Source organism: Lontra canadensis, unplaced genomic scaffold, assembly GCF_010015895.1.
Source record: "Lontra canadensis isolate GAN:19392208 unplaced genomic scaffold, GSC_riverotter_1.0 scaffold118, whole genome shotgun sequence".
NCBI lineage: Eukaryota > Metazoa > Chordata > Mammalia > Carnivora > Mustelidae > Lontra > Lontra canadensis.
Window position 1 is genome coordinate 1,046,583 of NW_022631112.1, and position 21,217 is coordinate 1,067,799.

At 48.3% G+C, this 21,217-nt stretch overlaps 1 protein-coding gene across 6 annotated transcripts in view; it reads left to right on the top strand.

The window, feature by feature from the left end:
- TCP11L1 (t-complex 11 like 1) overlaps window positions 1-16,069 on the top strand; it is a 35,035-nt gene extending 18,966 nt beyond the window's left edge. For 4 of the 6 annotated variants that reach the window (XM_032841004.1, XM_032841006.1, XM_032841008.1 and 1 more), the window contains 5 exons: window positions 4,290-4,426; window positions 7,090-7,286; window positions 10,531-10,712; window positions 12,301-12,473; window positions 15,586-15,788. In XM_032841004.1, the coding sequence (XP_032696895.1) occupies window positions 4,290-4,426; window positions 7,090-7,286; window positions 10,531-10,712; window positions 12,301-12,473; window positions 15,586-15,788 (892 nt within the window). Of the gene's footprint in view, window positions 1-4,289; window positions 4,427-7,089; window positions 7,287-10,530; window positions 10,713-12,300; window positions 12,474-15,585 lie in introns of all 6 variants that reach the window. The other 2 variants (XM_032841009.1, XM_032841010.1) reach the window with 1 other exon arrangement.
- Window positions 16,070-21,217: the final 5,148 nt, after the last annotated feature.

Sequence of the window (21,217 nt, forward strand, 5' to 3'; positions counted from 1 at the left end):
CCCCTATATAATTTTTTTTAAAGTAGGCTCCACACCTAAAGCTTTTATGCCTGACCCTGAGATCAAGAGTTGCATGCTGTACCAACTGAGACACTCCGGATTTATATAATTTTTCTGATACTATTATTGACAAACAATTGACATGATGCTGCGTGAGAATTTGACTTTTGGCCAACTGCTTAGCTCTGTTTTTCCTGTAAACAGATAAAGGTGTTCTGCATCAAAAGGCTACCCTGCCGTGTTGCTTGTGGGGAAAGTGACTCTGGTACATTGCGTCTGGACGGAAAGTAATGATAATGAACTATACGTAGTGACTGGGACACCACACTTTGGAAGTCCTTTAGGGGAGTAGCTTTTTTAACAGCTCATGTCCCTAATGGAGACACTAGAAGCCATGCCGTAGAATTATTACAAACTCTATTAACACAAATATATACATAAATATGTTAGCCGGGCAGCCCCCAAACGTCTGTCTTCTCTCAGCTGTTACTGTAACCTGCGTGCTGCTGCCTTCTTGGCCATCTGAGTGCCTAGATGATGCCAGACCTCGTGAGCCCAAATGTTCAGCTAACTCTAAGAAGTCCTCCTGGTGGGCATGCGGGCCTAACTTTTTCTATAAACCTTACACCCTAATTAGGGGCGCCTGGGTGGCTCAGTCGTCAAGTGTCTGCCTTCAGCTCAGGTCATGATCCCAGAGTCCTGGGATTGAGCCCCAAACTGGGCTCCTTCTTCCAAGGGAAGCCTGCTTCTTCCTCTCCCACTCCCCCAGCTTGTGTTCCCTCTCTTGCTGCCTCTCTCTCTCTCAAATAAATAAATGAAATCTTAGATAAATAGACAAACAAACATATCCTATTTCACTTTTTTTTTAAATTGAAAGTGTCATTGAGATAATTGTGTATTCGTGTGGAGTTGTAAGAAATAATACAGGACACTTCATCCAGCGTCCCCCGAAGCTGACCTTCCGCAGAACTGCAGGGCATCACAACTAGACTGTTGAGATGAGTACAATCCAGGGACCTCACGTAGATTTCCAGTTTTACTTGAATGCGTTTGTGTCTGTATATTAATTTTTATATAATTTTATCCCTGTGTAAGTTTGTGTATCCACCACTGCATTCAAGGTCCTGGGCAGTTCCAACACCACAGGATTCCTTTTGTAAAACCAATGTAGATTATGTCTTAAAACTCCCACAAGTATTTGCAAAGGCTGCAAAATATTTATTTGCATAGATATGGCTAACTATTACCCTATGAAGATGGACAATTAGAGTACATATAATTACTGTTTAATCCTATCCTTGCACATAAAGCTTTTTTCTATATTTTAGATTATTTCCTAACTATAAGTTCTTTAGGGTGTGAGAGCACAAGCATGGGGAGCAGCAGAGGGAGAAGGAGAAGCAGACTCCCCGCTGAGCAGGGAGCCGGATGCAGGGCTCAGTTGTGAGCAGGACCCTGGGATCATGACCTGAGCCAAAGGCAGATGCTTAACCGACTGAGCCACCCAGGCGCCCCTAAGTTCTTAAATAGGATTCCTGTGTCAGAGGATAGGAACAGTTTTAAGATTCTCCCTGCTTGTTACCAAGTTGCTTTCCAAAAGTTCCTTTTATTTTCAGCTTTTTTTTTTTTAAGATTTTATTTGAGAGAGAGAGCGTGAGCATAAGCGGTGTGGGTGTGGGGAGAGGGGCAGAGGGAGAGGAAGAAGCAGGTTCCCTGTTGAGCAGATAGCCTGGATGTGGGGCTTGATCCCAGGACCCTGGGACCAGCACCTGAGCTAAAGGCAGACACTTAACCGACTGAACCACCCAGGTGCCCTTATTTTCAGCTTTCTTGATATCCTTATATAAGTGGTTTGTATAAAAATGCTCTGCATTGTGAAGTTACCTTAGGGTTTAGAAAGCATTGAAACACCTCCCAAAAAGGGGCACCTGGCTGGTTCATTCCGTAGAGTGTGTGACTCTTAATCTCCGAGTCATGAATTCAAGCCCCACACTGGGTGTGGAGATTACTTAAAAATAAAATTTTTTTTAAAGGTTTTATTTATTTATTTGACAGACAGAGATCACAAGTAGGCAGAGAGGCAGGCAGAGAGAGAGGGGGAAGCAGGCTCACTGCTGAGCAGGGAGCCCGATGTAGGGCTCGATCCCAGGACCCTGGGATTATGACCCGAGCTGAAGGCAGAGGCTTAACCCACTGAGCCACCCAGGCACCCCTAAAAATAAAAATCTTGTTGGGGCTCCTGGGTGACTCGGTTGGGCGTCTGCCTTTGGCTCAGGTCATGGTCCTGGGGTTCCAGGATCAAGCTCTGTCCGGCTTCCTGCTTATCGGGGAGTATGCTTTTCCCTCTGCCCCTCACCCCGTTCGTTTTCTCTCTCTCTCTCTCCCCACCTCTCCGTCTCTCTCTCAAATAATAAAAATATTTCTTAAAAAAAATCTTAACAAAAAACTAAAAATGGATGTGTTTATTCATGCAACAAGCTCTTACTGAACATCTCTCAAGCAGTGGGCCTAGTGCTAAATGTTAGAATAGTCAGAAAGAGCTTCTAATAAGGCCAAGTGAGGAGTTCCTAGGAAGTGAGTCCTCTGGGGAAATAACTTGCAGCAAACTCAACCTAAACTCAAATTCCTACTGAGACAGAGAAGGCCCGGGGAGCCCGGCAAAAATGGGAGTCCGTACACTGTTGAAAGGGAGGCAGCTGAATGTGGGCCCACGTTGTCAGATCTTCTCATTTCTCAGGAGAGGCTGGAAATGGAGGTCTTTGAAAACACATTGGGAGCACAAACGAGTTCGTGGGCTACTCGTCAGTGGCTGCCAGTGGGCAGTTTCCAGCCGTCACTGGTCTGCAGTAGGTTGATTTAGGGAATGCTAAGGAGTGCTCAGAGGAGAGGCAGAATGTGCCCTGGAGAAAGGGGGCTGTCCCATGTACTTGGGAGGTGGACAGGATGGCAGGGGAAAGTCCACAAATCGTTCTCAGACTGTGTGTCTTTTCCATAATAAACACCCACACATAAGGTCATTGTATCATACAGTGTTAGGTCAGTCCCAGAGGGCATCAGGGGGACTCAGAGGACATTTGACCCTGTTCTTCCTTCCATGTGGGGCCACACCCAAGCCTGTACCTTGGGTTCTCAGCCAACCTTCAGCAAATAGGTCCCTTAGCAGCTCCCAGCCTCTGGAGAGAGAGGTATGGTACCTGACAGGCAGGATTCGAGGCGTCCTGAGCGTCGGGTCAGGTCTGCTCATCTGGTACATTCAGAGTGCGAGCTCACAGTTCTGCTGCAAAACTAGAACGGAAAGCAGGCCTTGAAACGAAGATCCTGGGGAGAGAGAGGAGAGAGTTCTTATTCTTTCTTTGCTGGGAAAGTGAATTAGCCTGTGTGACAGTGAAGACTGGGTGGTCCCGTGTCTGCCCTTGACCTTGGGTCCTGGCTGTCCTTCCTCTGTGCCTCCAGGAGGGCTGACCCAGTGCCAAGGATCGAGTTCCAGCCTAGACAGGCAGTGAGGGAGCTGTGTTTGCTTGGAGGTAGGCTGTGGAGGAGTGGGGACAGAAGGCAGCTTAAAAACTTAGTCTTTTTAGGGGCGCCTGGGTGGCTCAGTGGGTTAAGCCTCTGCCTTCGGCTCAGGTCATGATCCCAGGGTCCTGGGATCGAGCCCCACATCAGGCTCTCCTGCTCAGCAGGGAGCCTGCTTCCCCCTCTCTCTCTGCCTGTTGCTCTGCCTACTTGTGATCTCTGTCTGTCAAATAAATAAATAAAATCTTTAAAAAAAAACCTTAGTCTTTTTAATCTGTTACTTAAATTTTTGTGTTTTCTAAATTTTTCTTATTTTATGTTTGTTTATTTATTTATTTATTTTAAAGATTTTATTTATTTATTTGACAGAGAGAGATCACAAGCAGGCAGAGAGGCAGGCAGAGAGAGAGGAGGAAGCAGGCTCCCTGCTGAGCAGAGAGTCTGATGCGGGGCTCAATCCCAGCACCCTGAGATCATGACCTGAGCCGAAGGCAGCGGCTTAACCCACTGAGCCACCCAGGTGCCCCTTATGTTTATTTTTTATTAAATAATCTTTTTGCCCCATGTGGAGCTCAAATTCACGACCCCAGGGTCAAAAGTCGCATGCTCTACCGGCTGAGCCAGCCAGGCGTCCCCGCTAAATTTGTTTTTCTTGATCTACTTGCTGCCCTTTTTGAGAAGAAAAGCCTCTCTCAAATCTGCTGCCTTCTTTCCTCCAAGACAGTGCTTCCTTGACACGTGCCCAGTTCTAAATGCTTTTCTTCCTTTTCTTTCAGGGCAATTTTTTCCGTGCTGGACCTTATGAAAGTGGACATGGCAAACTTTGCCATCACTAGCATTAGGCCGCATCTCATGCAGCAGTCCGTGGAATACGAAAGGAAGAAGTTTCAACAGCTTTTGGAGAAGCAGCCAAGTATGTCCAATGCTTTGTGGCTCCTGCACTCTTTCTCCATTTCAGGGCCATAGCTGGTTGCACAACGACACTCTTTGCCAAATAAAACTCAAATTTTGTATGGGAGTGTTCTGATTTCAAGATCGAAAAGTACCAGACTTTGGACTTGACAATGGACAAACAAGAGAAACAGAAGTAGAATATAAGAAAAGAAATTTAAAAGAACCAAGAAGTCCTAAATTAGGTTTTTAATGAAAACATCAGTTTGGGGTAAATCGTATGCTTGGCCTTAATTTTTAAAACATGACAGACTTCTTGTGACTGTTTAATTCACTTACCCCTCTCTCAAAGGTACAGGAAGAAATCTTACTTTGCCTCCGTTCTATATGCAGAAAATCTTTCTGGTTTTATACCCAGAAAAAGTCTCATTTTCATAAACCTCTCAGATGACTGCAGGAGTACAGTAGGACTATAGCATGCAAAGCTGTGTTGCATTTCTAGGATGGTTTTGGGGGGGTTCTTTGCATCGACAGCTGATAGTCCTGGTTAATTACAGTCTTTGGATCCAATTTATTTATTTATTTTAAGATTTTATTTATTTGAGGGTCACCTGGGTGGCTCAGTCAGTTGAGTGTCAGCCTTTGGCTCAGGTCATGATCCCTGATGATCCCTCTCTCCTTCTGCTTGCCACTCCCCCTGCTTGTACTCTTGCTCTCTCTCTCTCTGTCACTGTCAAATAAATATATAAAAGCTTAAAAAAAAAAAGATTTATTTGAGAGAGAGCACTGCCGGGGGGTGGGGCAGAGGCAAACAGAGCGAGAAGCAGGCTCCCCGCTGAGCAGGGAGCCGGACATGGGGCTTAATTCCCAGGACCCTGAGATCATGACCTGAGCTGAAGGCAGATGCGTACCCAACTGAGCGCCCCTGGATCCAATTTATTATGAGTTCCATTTAGCCACTAACTGGGGTGGTTAAGAAAGAAAATGGTGGTCTCTGGCTAGATTGTGTTGCTGGCCAGAGCAGGTGCGCATCCCGACGCAGACAGAGAAGGCCGAGCAGGCCCAGAAGGGGTCAGGACAGCGGCGAGCAGAGGAAACTGTACTGGGAGAAGAGCGGCTGCTGTTCCCGGCACATACACAAGGCGTGGGTTGGGGGCGTGGGCCTTACCTCGCATAACCCTCCTGCCGTGAGCCACTATTTTACTATTTTTTAAATTCCAGTTTATGGATGTGGACCTCGATTTTTTTTTTAAGGTTTTATTTATTTATTTGACACAGAGAGATCACAATAGGCAGAGAGGCAGGCAGAGACAGAGGGAAGCAGGCTCCCTGCTGAGCAGAGAGCCCGATGCAGGGCTCGATCCTAGGACCCCGAAACCATGGCCTGGGCCAAAAGCAGAGGCTTAATGCACTGAGCCATCCAGGTGCCCTATCGATTTTTTTTTTAAGAGCTTTTATTTATTTGACAGACCGAGGTCACAAGTAGGCAGAGAGGCAGGCAGAGAGAGAAGGGAAAGCAGGTTTCCTGCTGAGCAAAGAACCTGATGCAGGGCTCCATCTCAGGACCCTGGGATCATGACCTGAGCTGAAGGCAGAGGCTTTAACCCACTGAGCCACCCAGGTGCCCCTGGACTTCGATTTTGAGAAATTTTTGACCAGAATGGATTGACCGCCTGGTTGATTTTCTCACCAGAGTTGTCCTCAGGAGGTATCCAGGCTGCCAGTTTTCCAGGCCAAAGAGCCTTAGTGTGCGAGTCCGGTGCCAGCAGCCAAAGGCCCAGAGAGGAGCTGCTGCTGTGGCCCCTGTGCCGGTCAGACGCCCCCTGCCTCCTCACATGGCCAAGCTGGGGGACTACAGAGCGTGCCGCCTGCAGAAGGCTAAAGGGACAGCATGGCTGCCCACCAGGACCTCTGCGCTGCTCGTGCGTTTACACCGGTGCTTCCTGCGTGTTCCAGGAGCTGTCAGAGGGATTTTCTTCTCCCGTCGTGTGGATAAAAACCTCGTCTTTCTCTTGTGCCCCCTCAGAATCCCTGGTGCATTTCTCAGCTTAGAAAAGGAGGGAGCACCCGGGGGCAGATGAAAGACACTCGCGATCCTCCCAGTGGTGCTCCGGATGCCACAGAAGCCGCGTCCTAGGGGCGGCACGGCTCCCCTCCCATGAGGTTGAAGGCAAACGAGCTTGATGGGAGACTCAGATCCAGACAAGGAAAAGGCCTCATTTTCAATGCGGAGGATACTTTATACTGGGAGACTCTCGCCTGTGTCTCCTCCTGTGTCTGGGCAAGAATTTTTGCATCTACCTGAGCTGGAGTCCTCAGAGCCTCTGCCTTGTCTCCTGCGGTGGTCGGGGTGGGGGTGAGGGCCATCGTTTTCCGGACGGCTGTAGGTGGCCAGGCCTGGCTGTGTGCTTTGTATTCACTATCTTGTTAATCCTCGGAACTGCCTACCAGGTGGTGGTGTCCATCTCTTTGTAGGAGGAATCTGATCATCCTTAGCTGGTAATGGCAATATTGTGATTTAAACCGAGTTCTGTTTGGTTCCAAAGTCTGTACTCTGTATTACTCTGTATATACCACACCTTCAGGATGATTGTGCCACACCTTCAGGATGATCTTCCCTAAAGCCATTCCAAGAAGTGTCCCTCCTGAGTGTCATGGTAATGTGGGTGGCCTTGTTTTTCACAGATTCCCTGGACTTTGTCACCCAGTGGCTGGAAGAAGCTGCAGAGGACCTTCTGAATCAGAAGTATCAAAGTGCCCTGCCAGCTGGGGGAGGGGCGGCCGGCTCTGGGGATGGCCCCACGCCAAATCCTGTGGCTGTCCAGAATTATGCATACCTGAAGCTTCTGAGATGGGACCACCTGCGGAGACCTTTCCCGGAAGTAGGTGCTGCAGAGCGGTCTAACTGCTCGTTTCTTTCTGTGGGGCAGAACTTTGAAAAAATAAGTTTTGCGATGATACAGTTCTCTTACCTGAAAATGTCCCCTTTTAAACGGAACAATTCGGTGGGTTTTCATCAATTTACAGTTAGAGGACCAAAGCGTTTTCATCACCCTAAAAAGAGACCCTGTGCCCTTTCCCCACTCCCCTCCCCAGTGGCAACCACTAATCTATTTCCTGTCTCTATGGATTTGCCGCTTCTGGACATTTCGTATAAATGGGATCCTGCACTATCGGCCTTTTGTGTCCGGCTTCTTAGACTGAGCATGGTGTTCATCCATGTCATATGTATGAGTGCTTCATTTTTTGATTGGAAGTTGTATTTTTTAACCGCAAAATATGCGTAATACAAAATATACCGTCTTTTTTTTTTTTCTTTTTAGTTTTTTAAGTAAGCTCTGCGCCCAGCGTGGGGCTCGAACTCACAACCCTTGGATCAGGGGCTGTGCACTCCACCAACTGAGCCAGCCAGGCGCCTCAAGATTTCCCATCATTATGTGTACAGTTCAGAGCGTAAAGGACGTTCTTATGGTTGGGCCACCATTACTCACTGTCCTCTCCAGAACTTTCCCGTCTTCACAAATTCAAACTCTTTTTTTTTTTTTTTTTTTAGATGTTATTTATTTATTTGACAGACAGAGATCACAAGTAGGCAGAGAGGCAGGCAGAGAGAGAGAGCGGGGAGGTGGGGGGAAGCAGGCTCCCAGCTGAGCAGAGAGCCCGATTCAGGACTCGATCGCAGGACCCTGGGATCATGACCTGAGCCGAAGGCAGAGGCTTAACCCACTGAGCCACCCAGGCGTCCCTCAAACTCTTTAAATACCTTTAAACACACCTCCTGCCTCCCTCCGCCTTGCCCCTGGCAACCATCATTGTAATTCGTGTCTCTGGATCTGACAATTCCAGATGCCTCATATGAATGGAATCCTACAGTGTTTGTCCTTTTGTGTCTGGCTTCTTTCACTCAGTGGATTGTCTTCAGGCTTCACCCGTGTTGTGGTGTGGGTCAGCGTTTTCTTTTTAAGTCCGAACAACACTCCACCGTATGTCCCACATTTTGTTGAGTCATTCATCAGTTGACAGACGTTTGGGTCGTTTCCACTTTTTGGCTACTGTGAACTGTGCTGCCCTGAATGTTTGTGTACACATTTTAGCAGGGGGGCATGTCTTTGCAGTACTCTTGGGTGAATACCTAGGATGAGAATTGCTGGGTCACGTGGTGACTTGAAGTTTCACACTCAGAGGAACTGAGTTTTCCCCAAGAACTGTCTACCCCCACCCCTGCACCCCAAGCAGCTGCACCACTTCCCCATCCCCCAGCGGTACACGGGCCTTCCAGTGTGTGCCGCTGAGCTGCTGTCCTGTTTTTACATGACTTGATTAAACCCATAACAGTGATGTTGCGTTTCAGTTTTATGTAAAAAATACTACTTCCCATTCCATGTGCAGGATAAAAACAAACCAACCATAAAGGTTTTTCACAATAAGTACTTCTTACTAAGAAGATGATAAACAAGGGATTTCTCCCATTTTTGTCTGTAACCTGCTGGTTTGGTGTGGAGACCGCCTCATTTTTGAGGACACTTGGGGTTTTTATCTCTAGCCTCAGAAACTGCTACTTCTCTAAATCTTTCTCCTCTAAGTTCCTTATTTTTCCTTTGAAGACGCTGTACGCCCACGGCTTCACTCTTGCCTCTGAGTTCCCTGTTTCTTGCCAAAGGAGGCTTTAAGAGGGTGTGGTATTGAGAGGGTAGGGGACGCCCCTTTCCGAACGGTGACATGTTCTCACCTGGAGGGCCGTTCGCAGACTGACATTTCTTTTAAAATACTGCTGTGGGGAAGATGTTGTTTTCGTTGGACACCAATGTCTACCCGCAGGATTGATCATTGGAAATGTTTTGTACCCTAAACCCCAGTCCTGCACAAAGCCAGATGCTGCTGTGTAACATGGTGAAGTCAGGGAAGAGGCTGAGTCTGGGCAAGCATCTTTGTTTAACAGAGGATCCGGACTCTTTAGGATTTTTAAATTTTATTTATTTATTTGACAGAGAGAGACACAGCGAGAGAGGGAACACAAACACACAAGCACTGGGGAGCTGGAGAGGGAGATGCAGGCTCCCCGCTGAGCAGGGGGACCCCAGAATCATGACCTGAGAGGAAGGCAGATGCTTAATGACTGAGCTACCGGGGTGCCCCCAGGATCCTGAATCTTAAAGATGGTTTTCAGTGCTTGAGAAGAGCTCTAGGCTAAGACCCTAAATTGTTAATGTCTTGATTTGGTGGGCCTGTTTCTTATAGCAAAACTGGCCCTTCACATTTATTTGGGTTACCTGTAGAAACTCCCATCGGAAGGGATATCTCGTCAGCCTTTCCAGTGTGTTCTTTCCTTTATCCTACGCAGGGCACTTTGACCTGGTAGGACGCATGGATGTCTGCCACGGGGGATGCAGTCGGAGAAACTCAGTCACTGCTTTCTGGGTGGCTTTGGTTTGTTTTCTGTCATTCCTCCTTTTTCTACTTTCGGTTTCTTTTTTGTTTTCTTCATTCACTTGCCAACTCTGAGGGGGCCTCCTTTGTGCTATATAGTGAGGGGGACACCAAGGTGAATCACGTAGGCTCTCCCTTCCAGCAGCTTCTCCCCTCCTTCCCTCCGGGGCTCTGGCTGGGGTGCCTAACTGCCTGGTTTGCTCTGGACTGGTGTTGGCGGGGAGAGAGGTCACAGGACTTGGGAGTTCCAGTTTTAAAGCTGGGACAAACCAGGGTGAGTTGGTCATCCTAGCCCCGTATCTCATTACTCTTTCCTGTCTAACGATAGAACTCCTAGTTACTGAGTGTTGGCTCCGCCAGCCCACTTTAGATCCATGGCCTTCCATCTTTAGGACATTCCCGAGAGGCAAGAATCCCTGGTCTGTGCAGGGCTCAGGCCGCTGAAGAAGCTGGCGTGAGGTTATCCTGCGTTTCAGTGGTGGTCTGCCTCGGGTTCTCAGTGGGCTCTAGGGCAGCCTTCCTAGGGAGAAAGCAGCTCTGAGGGGAAGGATGACTCACGCCTGACTCCCTTAAGCTCTCAAAGGACTGGAAAATTCTGAGGGAACCTGTGGAGGCACGTGTGGGGCTATGGCCCCACCGCCCCCTGCTGGCTGGCTTGCATCTCCCGCTCAGGGATGATTTCTGTCGCATCCCTTACAGACCGTTTTGATGGACCAGGCTCGCTTCCAAGAGCTCCAGCTGCAGCTGGAGCACCTCACCATCCTGGGAGCTGTGTTGCTGGTCACATTCAGCATGGCAGCCCCAGGAATCTCCAGCCAGGCCGACTTTGCTGAGAAACTCAAGATGATCGTGAAGATTCTGCTAACAGATACACATCTGCCGTAAGTGGCCCCTGTGGGACGGCTGGGAGGCAGCGGTGGCAGAGAGCAGACGGTGGCGGTGTCTCCCGGTGCTGGGGGCGGCGGGGTCCCCGGGGCTGCCCTCTGGGACTGGAGAGGAAACCTTGCTGTCTTTATTTCCCCCCAGCAGAACTGATTCGGGTTCCTAGGAACAGCGTTAGTGTCAGTTCTGGGGTCCACGAGGCTCTAGGAGGGTGGCTTTCACATGTTTAGGAGCAAGACCCACCAGAAGAAATTCATTTTTCTGCTGTGACCTAGTACACTGTAACCGGAGTAAAAACTTCACAAAGTGAAACTTGACCCGAACCATGCTTAGTACAAATTCTTATAACATTAAAAACAAAAATACTGCTTGCTACCCACTGAATTGCTCTCACGGCCCCCTAAGAGTTTGGGTGGCACAGCCCTGGGAAAGGTCCTCTAAGAAGTGGGCGACGTCTCCCCAAGTTGCCAGGCCACAAGCAATTTCTGCTCCTGCCCAGATGGCCCGTCAGGTCCATGTGGTTCACGGCCCACAGGATATGTTTTACTGGTTCGAAGTAAATACGGCCTCTGCCAGGCCCGGTTCAGAGGATTCCTTGAGGAGGATGTCCCCACATGTTCTCATCCTTACAAAACGGAGGCCTTTTCCTGCTGAGTTCGCGCAGAGCTTGCCCGCGCTGGGTGTGGTCAGGGGTGCGTGCACAGGCCGGCTGAGGCCGGGAGGGGTTTGCTGAGCTGAGGCCCTGGCACGTCACTGAGGTCTGTCCCCCACATCGTCCGTCCCTCCCCGCCTCCCAGCAGACCTGGTTCTCTACTGTTTAGAGCTTCCGATGAGGGGCCCTGTGTGGGGCTTCCATACAGGGGTCCAGCCCTGCGGTGTCCACACTGGCTTTTGGGTTGGTACCCTCAGAGCTGGTACCAGCAGTGAGTCCCCGGGCTCACTCATTTGTGCCCATGACTCCTGGTGTACAGAGGGTTTAGGCCCAGAACAAAGGCCTCACGGGAAACCCACCAGCAGGAGGACTCCCCACAGATACTCCAGGAGAGCCCAAGGGCTCTGGAAAATCAAGGTGCTCATTTTTTTAACTTCGGGATTTCAGTGTTATTCATTCTTTTAAAGTAGTTAATACCTTCCCATATTTCACAAATCAAAAGGGACAGAAGGATATCTAATGAAAAGTTTCTCTTCCCGTTCTGTCCCACAGCTCCCTGACTCTGGGTTCTTGCGTGTTACCCCAGCGGGATTCAGGGTACTCGTAAGGCAGTTGCAGGATTGTTTCAGCACACAGATGCTAGCAAGAAGTTGGGTTTGGGGTTGTTAGCGCTGGTATAGTCTGAGCCCTTTCCTTCCCAATGTTCTTTCTAGTAGAGAGAGAGAGGGACTCCTGAGTCAGGTTTCCACAGCCTGGAAGGCTGAGGGCAGGGAAGAGAGTCCTCGACTTTCTCTTTGAACATGACAGTCCATGCACTGACTCAGATCATGACTCTTACCAGGGCTCGGGCTCTTACTTGGCCTGAGCTGGGTGGATGTGCACTTTGCTTACTGGCCCTCTCCTCCCTGCCTTCTCTCTTCTCTTCTGTACTCAAGCTCCTTTCATCTGAAGGACGCCCTGACTACCATCGGGGAGAAGGTCTGCCTGGAGGTGAGCAGCTGCCTGGCCCTGTGCGGGCTCACCCCCTTCACCACGGAAAAGGAGGCCGTGCTCAAGGGCCAGATCCAGGCCGTCGCCAGTCCTGACGACCCCATCCGCAGGATCATGGGTACGTTTGTGGGGGGAAGACGGGCAGCAGGGATGTGCCCTTGGAGGGGCTGGCGGACCGGCCCCTCTGAAGAAACCTAGAAGGTTTTGGTAGCTTATGAGTGCTGATGAGTGAGGAGGGAGTGAGTAATCACCACGGCGAGGGCAACCCAGAGTTCTGGACAAGTGACGGGGCTGCTGTCATTGTTCTGAGGGCTCTGACTTTGGAATCACAGGGTTTGTTCAGAGCCCTGCTCCAGCACGTGAGGTAACAAAAAATAGAAGTATTGGTCTCTGCACACCCCCGCCCCCTTCCTAGCTCAGAGCTCCTAAAATTCTTGTAGTTTCCTAAGTGATAAGAGCACTAAGAGCATCTTTTGTTCTAAGACTGGTCTTTGACCTGGATCCTGACATAGAACTCTTAAATCCTTTGGAATTTCCTGGGTGATAGGAGTATCTTTTGTTTTAATGAGGCAACTCTGCGTGGGCTCTGAAAGACCAAGCCAGGATTAGAAGCCTGGAATTTTCAGCCTCCTCCACCCCGCTCCAAGAGAGGAGAAAAGCTCTGGAAATGCCCATGATGAAGCTGCCATAAACATCTCAGAAGTACAGGGTTCGGGGAGCGTCTGGGTTCTGCACATAATGGGAGGGCCGTGTACCCCCACCTCCACAAAAGCGCCTGCCCTCAGGACTCTGTGTTTTTTGTTCTGGTTTTCATGTGTATCCAAATCCTTTATTGTGTAATAAGCAAGTAAACAGAGATGTTTCGCTGAGTGCTGTGAGCTGTTCTAACCAATAATCAATATCTAAAGGGGAGGAGGTCATGGGACCCTCCAGTTTGTAGCTGGGGGGTTCCTGGGGACCTACTGCTTGCAGTTGGTTAGCTTCTGAAATGGGGGCGGGGTGTAGCCTCCTGGGACTGAGCCCCTGGGCTCTGGGCTGTGACATTCCCTCCACGTTGTGTCAGAACGGAGTACAGCAGTGGGACACTCTGCTGCTGTTGCAGACTGTCGCTGGGTGGGGGAAGCCCCTGCCCTCGGCACGCTGCTGTGATGTGCTCGGACGTGCTCGGGATGTGCCGTGAGAGGGGAGGAGAGCAGGGCTTTTCCTCAAGAGCACCGGCGCTGTGGCCCAAGCGGGTGACCCGATGCCTGAGGCTCCTCATCTCTAAAAGATGATACCGACAGCTCTGTGCGGTTGCTGGGAGGACCACAGGGCATTAGGTGCATAAAGCACTTACCAGAATAACCCAGCCCCTCGCAAGTACTCGCTAGAGAGGAGCTGCTGGTAAATAGCTTTCTGTGCTGGCTGTTACTCTTCCTCATCCCAGCCATAGCACTAGGGAAAATTCTGTTCACTGGTTGATCGAAGAATACAGTGTTCCTAATTTGGGGGCGCCTGGCTGGCTCAGAGCATGTGACTCTTGATCTTGGGGTTGTGAGTTCAAGCCCCACGTTGGGTAAAGAGATTACTTAAAAATTAAAAAAAATTTTTTTCATCTAGGGGTGTCTGGGTGGCTCAGTCTATTAAGTGTGAGACTCTTGATTTCAGCTGAGGTCATGATCTCAGGGTTGTGGGATCGAGCCCCGAGTTGGGCCCCGCACCCAACACGGAAGAGTGCTTGAGATGCTGTCTGTCCTCTCCCTCTGCCTTCCCCACCCTTGCACTTGCTCACTCGCTCTCTCAAATAAATCTCTAAAACATTTTTTTCATCTAATTTTAAGAACTATTTCTCTTTAGTATAACTTAAATTTGAAGTCGTTCTTTAGCTACTTTATGAAAGTGAATAGGCGTGCAGCAGAGCAACAGCGAATGGTTAGCAGGCTTCAAGGTAAAGCTGAATGACCCGCGGTTACTGATTTCAGGTTGGACAGAGGCTGAACCAGTGACCTGAGTCTCCTCCTAACTCGGTGACTTCCTTTCTATCCTTAAGTAATATTTTACAGAAGAAGTTCCAGGAATCGACAGTTTTTTCCAAATCACTTCACCCCAGCCCTACATCGCTCCCAGTGTCGTCCGTGGGTCACTCAGGAGGAGCCTCTTGCAGAGAGAAGGACCATCAGGATTAGTGTTAGTGACCGCGGTAGAGAGGACGGAAGGCGGTGAGCAGCGCGCGGGCTAACCCGTGGCTCCATGTCCTGCCGTGCTGGGCTTGAGTAACAGCTGATCGCAGACCTGGGGCTAAAAACCAGTCCTGGGGTCGGGATGCTGTGAGCATCTCCAGTTCTGCGTGAGGCTTCAAGCTCTGAGAACCTTAGAAAACCAAACTAACTTGGGGACAGGGGTGAGGGGACCCATCTGGTCTGCAGTTGCTCTGTCACTGTGTACTGGGGTCCGAAGGGCGAAGGCCATGTGCAGCAGGAAGGGTCCCGCAGGGCAAGTGGAGGGCGTGCGGTTTGAAAGAACCTGATGAATATAGACGCCCCTGCTGCTTTTCTGAGAAAATCTGCGAGAAGTGTGGCTTGGTGCTCTCTCGGCTGATGAGGACAGGCAGAAGCGGCCCGGAGAGGAGGGGCTTACAAAGCATCGGCCTGTGTCATTCCTCAGAGTCGTACAAGTTCGCAGATGCCCGCAGCTCCGTGGCCTGCCCCTGGAGGCGTTACAGAGGGAAGTTCATGCCGCTTACGTGTGGGCTTGGTGGGAAAAGCTCACAGACCCATGATGCTGGAATCTTCTTTTTTTCCTCTTTTCATTTTTGAACTTGTAATTCCTGCTTTACCTCCCCCCTCCCTCCCGCCCCATTTCTTAGGTGCTCTTCAGCAGTGGCTCCCGGTGGTCTCCGGGTGTCTTTCTCCTCAGCCTGTCAACACTGCAGTCTCCTTTTATTGATTCATACATTTATTCTTCCTTTCCGAATGGATTTTGAGCTTCTCCTGGGGCCGGGTCTCCTGCCAGGCTTTGTGCTGTGGGGTGTGGGGGTGTGGGATGGTGGGGGGGCGTGCTTCTACCTAACGGTCTAGAGCAGGAAGGGAAATGTTGGAAGTGCACATGCTCTGGTCCACCCCTGGTCCACGGGGTGGGCAGGGAGGACTTCCCCGGAAAAGGGATGTCTAAGCTAAACACTGAAGCATAATCAGAAGTTTGCAAAGTCACCCTGAACCAGAAGCAACCAGCTGCCTTCTTTTCTGTCACAGATTCCCGAATCCTGATCTTCTTAGAAAGCTACCTTGCCTCGGGTCATCAGAAGCCACTGCCCACGGTACCTGGGGGATTGGGTCCAGTTCAGAAAGAGCTGGAGGAAGTTGCTATTAAATTTGTCCGCCTGGTCAACTATAACAAGATGGTCTTCAGTCCCTACTACGACGCCATCCTCAGTAAGATCCTTGTGCGATCCTGACGCGCCTGCGCTCTCCGGCGGCGGCGGTATTAGCCTCTCGATACAGAATACCTATTCTCGACTCTTGTCTTGCTTTGGAAAATGGCTATTTAGTACATTTCTGTGTAAGAGCCCTGATTCCAAAGGGAAGAATACTGTGTATCACTGTTGAAAAGGGTTGTTGAAAAAGGCCCTGTATTCCAGTTTGAAGGTTTGTATTTATGAGTGCAAGTTTACAAATCAAGAAGCTTCTTGTTCTCTTACGTTTGAGGGGGCACTCCGCTCTTAAACGGTTGACAGCCGCGTGTCTGCACCCGACTCTGTCCTGATTACAGCTGCCTTGTCTTTCCCCGGGGGGCTGGGGCCTCTCTTCCACCATCTGGGTAGTTTTCCTTTCAGACACCCAAGAGGATCTGCCAGCCACCGAGAATGAGAGACCAAGCCATGACCGTGTTGAGACTTTGCCCCCTGCCTGGCACCGACCCTCACTCTTCCCCCCTGCCTGGCACCGACCCTCACTCCCCCCCCCCCCCCCCTGGCACCCCCCCCCCCTCCCCCCACCCCCCCCCCCCAGCTGTTTTGTGTTGGAAGGGCTATACCAAGGCTTATTGCCTCCCTGTACCCCTTTGATTGCTTTCTCCCTGCCTGGCGTAGCCAGAGCTCCAGAGCCCTTTTGTTCTAGAGGGGAGTTAATTGATTTTAAAAAACTTATTCTTTTATACAAAATTATTTCTGAGCCTGGATGATAGCAGTTATGACTTCTGGGATCTAGAGAAAGGAAATTCTTTGACTTTTAAGCTTTGAAAGTTAAGGAGGAAATATTTTTTTAAACCGTATATATGTTGGTGTAATTTAAAAGACACTGGAGTTTTTACTGAAAAATTCACTGATACAATACACAGATGTATTGATTGGATTTGAATTTCAGAAATAGATTTAAAGTGTTTTCAGCTAAAACAGTATAGTGTAAGCTCACTTACTTCTGGGATAAAGGAAGTCCTAGAAAATCCCTGGTTTGGGAGCAGTATTTTTTGAGGAACTTCAGTGACTGGAATTCCTGACCTACCTATCCTGTGGCTGAAAGGGTGGCTGGGCTCTCACAGGTGAACCACTGTGTTAGAATAAAAAGTAAAAGGTGTGTGTGCGTGTGAGTGTGTGTACGTGCGTGTTTTAGACAGGGACACTCCATCAGAAGCAGAGCCGTGAAGTTGGGTGTGAACTCCAAGTCCGGGAACAGGACAAGGAAAAATAATGCAGGGAATCCCTCAAAGTGGTGGGGGCTGCGATGGGGCCGGAGGCAGGCATGGTGGCCTCCCGCCAGAGGAACGTTCGCTTTGTGACTACCGAGTGGTACCGAGCTTCAGGAGACGGTACGCTTGTGCTGGGGCGGGGGGACTGTGATTTCTCCAAATCTGTGCTACAAACTATGTTCTAATAGTGTTTTCTACTTGCAGTCGGAAAAGTATGCTACGTTATGTGGTCAGAAGTCCTATAAAGTTTATACTCAAAGACAAATCTTGCCTCGTTTCATTGGAAGTGACTAGAAGTTCAATAAGTAGAGCTTTAAAAGGACAAAATCACGTCTTTTATAGTGTGTCTTCAAATGAGGTCGCTTCTGGAATTGTTTCTGGAGCTGAGGTTGCTCTGTGGCAGCCATGCTTATTGGTCATGGGGGCCCCCCATCTCCCAGGCTTAGAAGCCCGAGCGCGCTTTAAGTAGGCTCCATGCCCAACACGGGGCTTGAACTCACGACCCGGGGTTCAGGAGTCACATGCTCTACTGACTGAGCCTCCAGCCTGTTGCAGCCCTCCCCCCTAGCCCTCTTTCACTCTCTTGCCTGCCTCAGCCTCTGAGTGTTTGGGGTCTTGTCCTGCCTCAGTCAAGGATGAAGGGGAGGAGCTTTACCCTTCATCCTTGAGTGAAGGGGTGGATAACCACTTCCTGTAGTCATTCTTCCTAAATCTTTACAGTTCTTTTTTTTGCTGCCTTTTCTAAGGGTTCGCTTTTTACCAGATTTCCCGCCCCCTACCATGGGTTCCTAAATTCAGAGTTAAGTTTGTACCATTTGAAATCTTGATGCATATTTTACAGGAACCTGCACAGACTTTCCTCTCCCCACACGCCCCCACCCCTACCTCAGTGTCCACTGGCAGAGTTCTCCAGGTGGCAAAGCCAAGAATGAGGGAGGCAAAATTCAGAATCACAATATTCATATTGAATTTTGTTGTTCTTTGAAGATAAGTGAGCTACTTCCTGGAATCTCATAGGATTATCACTAAGGGCCAGGAAACTTCATTTGGTCCCTCAGGAAATGTTTGTTGAGCATCTCCTTGTAATCCATGCCCCCCCCCCCCCAGCTCTCCCTCCAAGATACGTATCCTTTGGAGCAGAAATTATCTTTCAGAATTGAACTGGTTCTATATAATGCACTTTGATTGGATTTGACGTGATTTTCTACCTAACAGGTTTATGGAAACAAGCGTGTTTTAGGAAAGTGCTGGGTTTATTTGGCGGTAGTGCTTTACTGTGGATAGAACCAAGCACCTTGAGAGTCCGGTCCATCATCGCAGCTGTGTTCAGTTGATCTGATGGTCTCATGGATGCATGAACGTCTAGAGCAGTAACTGCTACTTTGTCAGCTCTTGGTTGGGTGAATGGATTCTCAGCCTAGGTGTTTTTTGAAAATCTCATCACATTTATTTTACTTATTTTTTTAAAGATTTATTTATTTATTTTATTTGACAGAGATCACAAATAGAGAGGCAGGCGGGGTGTGGGGTGGGGAAGCAGGCTCCCTGCTGAGCAGAGAGCCCGACGCAGGGCTCGATCCCAGGACCCTGAAATCATGACCTGAGCTGAAGGCAGAGGCTTAACCCACTGAACCACCCAGGCGCCCCTGAAAATCTCATTACATTTAAAGCAAGCTGTACAACGCGATTGTTTATGTAACCATATAACCTGACTGAAAGTATACTTCAGCTAAGGATATCTTACTGATTGAACGCAGTAAACAGGTGTGTAAGAGCTTTTTTCTCAGAAGAAAAGTTATGAATAAGTCTGACACAGCAGGCTTGTAACGTGCAGATACTGGCTGACGATTGATGGGTTATTTAGCAGTTCTGTTTTTGGGGAGATGCTTATGTTCATTTCTCTAAAACAGCATGATTCCCGGGAATCAAGAGGTGTTGGTGGACCACCTTTCCTGCTGAGTTAAAAAGGAAAGAGGTATTTGCTCTTTGATGTCCAGGGATTTTTGGCATGCTCTGGTTTCTGTGTAGAACGTTTGCATTAATTTTCATTTTGAGGCCGGGTGGTAGAGTGCAAAGACTGGGAGCTGCCAGGAAACCAGATTCTGACCCCATTTCTGTTACATACTACTAACTAGAGCAAATCAGGACCTATTTCTAGCACATGTAAAATGAAAGGAATAGACTTGATCATTAAACGCTTTCCAGTCCTGACATTCTGTGATGTGTCTCAGGGGAGTGATTAAGTACACTGCAGTAGGATCGTGCACAAAGCTCCTGATTGAGGGGACCGTCTGGGTTGGAGTCCCTCCTCTGTTGCCTTCTTACTAGTTGTGTGATATTGGGCCAGTCATTGTCCCTCGGGCTCCTGTATTTTCATGTGTAAAACGGGGAAACGACTCACACTTCCTGTGAGGATTACATTTGAGAATGGATATTAGAATGCTTTGTACAGGGAAAGGACTATGAATTGCCTTGTTAACAACCGAGGAGAGCATATAACCCTCTCCACGTAGGTGTACCTGTGTCTGTGTCTCGCTTCCCTTCAGTGAGTGCATTTTGCAGGCTGGACAGAAGGGTTTCCTTCTGTCCTGGGATTTGTGCTTTTCTTCCGTCATCTCTTCTGTTCTAAAGCTGGTCTTCCCGTTGCTCCTCTCCCTACTTCCATCGCCACCCACCGATTCCTCCCCACTCTCACCTGTGTATTATTTGAACTAAACGATTGCATGAGTGAACAAATGAAGGATGGCAGATGATTGGCTGTGAAACTCCTATTTAAAGGCATTTATCTCATTGAAAACACAATCTAAATAAAGAACCACAATGATGTTTGCAATTGTGTCTTAATATTGGATTTTGTATTCTAGAACTATTTCATTCGTAGTGCTCAAGACAACTTCATGGGATGGAGGAGGAGATAGTCTGTAAACACAATAAGCTCTTTTAATTTGTCAAATGCTCACTGATCCCTTCCGAAAGAGCTAGAGCCCTGGAAAGTAAGTGTCTGGAACCTAAACAGGCAGGATTTAGTTGTTCCCAGCCCCGCTGAGGGTTTCTGTTTCTATTGCCTTCAGAACCTAAGAACTAGGACTCATGTGTAGGCCTGGTTTAGGTTTGAAATCAGATGGGTCTGATGTTAGTAGCACTAGCCACATTTCACCATTTTTACATTTTTTTCTGAACTAAACACCAAGAATGGTTTAAGAGTAACTTCTGACTTAAAGAGCAACCCCAAAACTGAAAAAGCGCCTTCATTTCCATTGTTTTCATTCCTGCCGCCTCCGCTTTCTGAAGTACTATCTTCGTCGTGCTCAAAGCAGAACTCTGGTCAGGGTTCAGGGAGGAAAATTTAGAAAATGGATGAATTGTTTTTCTTGGCTTTTATTCCCAAAGCTTGGTAAGCTGACCCTTTTGTTGAATATGTAAGATTTTACTTAGATCAGGAACATGGTACCGGAGTTTTGTTACTTCATATAAATGATCTGTCAGGACTTCTGAAATTTTTATTAAATAGAACTTCACTTAAAAATATAGTAAGTAGAACTTCACTTGCTGAGTGTCAGGTAAGAGGACTACCGACATTAAGGAAGTTTGCTTTGGGAACTGAAATATTGTAAAAAAATTTATGAACATGGTAACTGTGCTTTTACTGTCGTGTAAATGAACTCTTGGTTTTACATGCTAAGCACAGGCCAATAGAGGGTTATAAAATTACCAGATAAATTTATAATTATTGTTATAGGTTAATATGCTGACAAAAGCATATCTTTTCATTCTTTTCTAATGGTACAAATTTGGTTGTTGAGTTTTACATTTACTTAGTAGCTACTACCTTTTACTTTACTAGGAGTGGCAGGCAACACAGATAAAACCTCTCATGTGAAATTCAGTGCTAGCAGCTAGAGTTTGACTGATTTTGCTCAGGAAGGACTTAGAGTCTTTTCATCTTACTGGGTTCTAGAATTCTCTACAAAATGTCCTTGCTTTTGCTTTTATAAGGAGAAAAAATATGGCTATCTTTCGGAAATTTCTGGGTCTAGCACTATGGACACAGGAGAGTTCCTGGACAAGTGGGACTGGCTGTACGAGCATCCGCACGTTAGAGTTCCAAAAGTAAGTGCAGATTTCTAACACCATGCTGCTTGATCAACTGTGTCTACAAAGGGAATGATCAAATACACAGAATCATGTTAAAATCCAAAC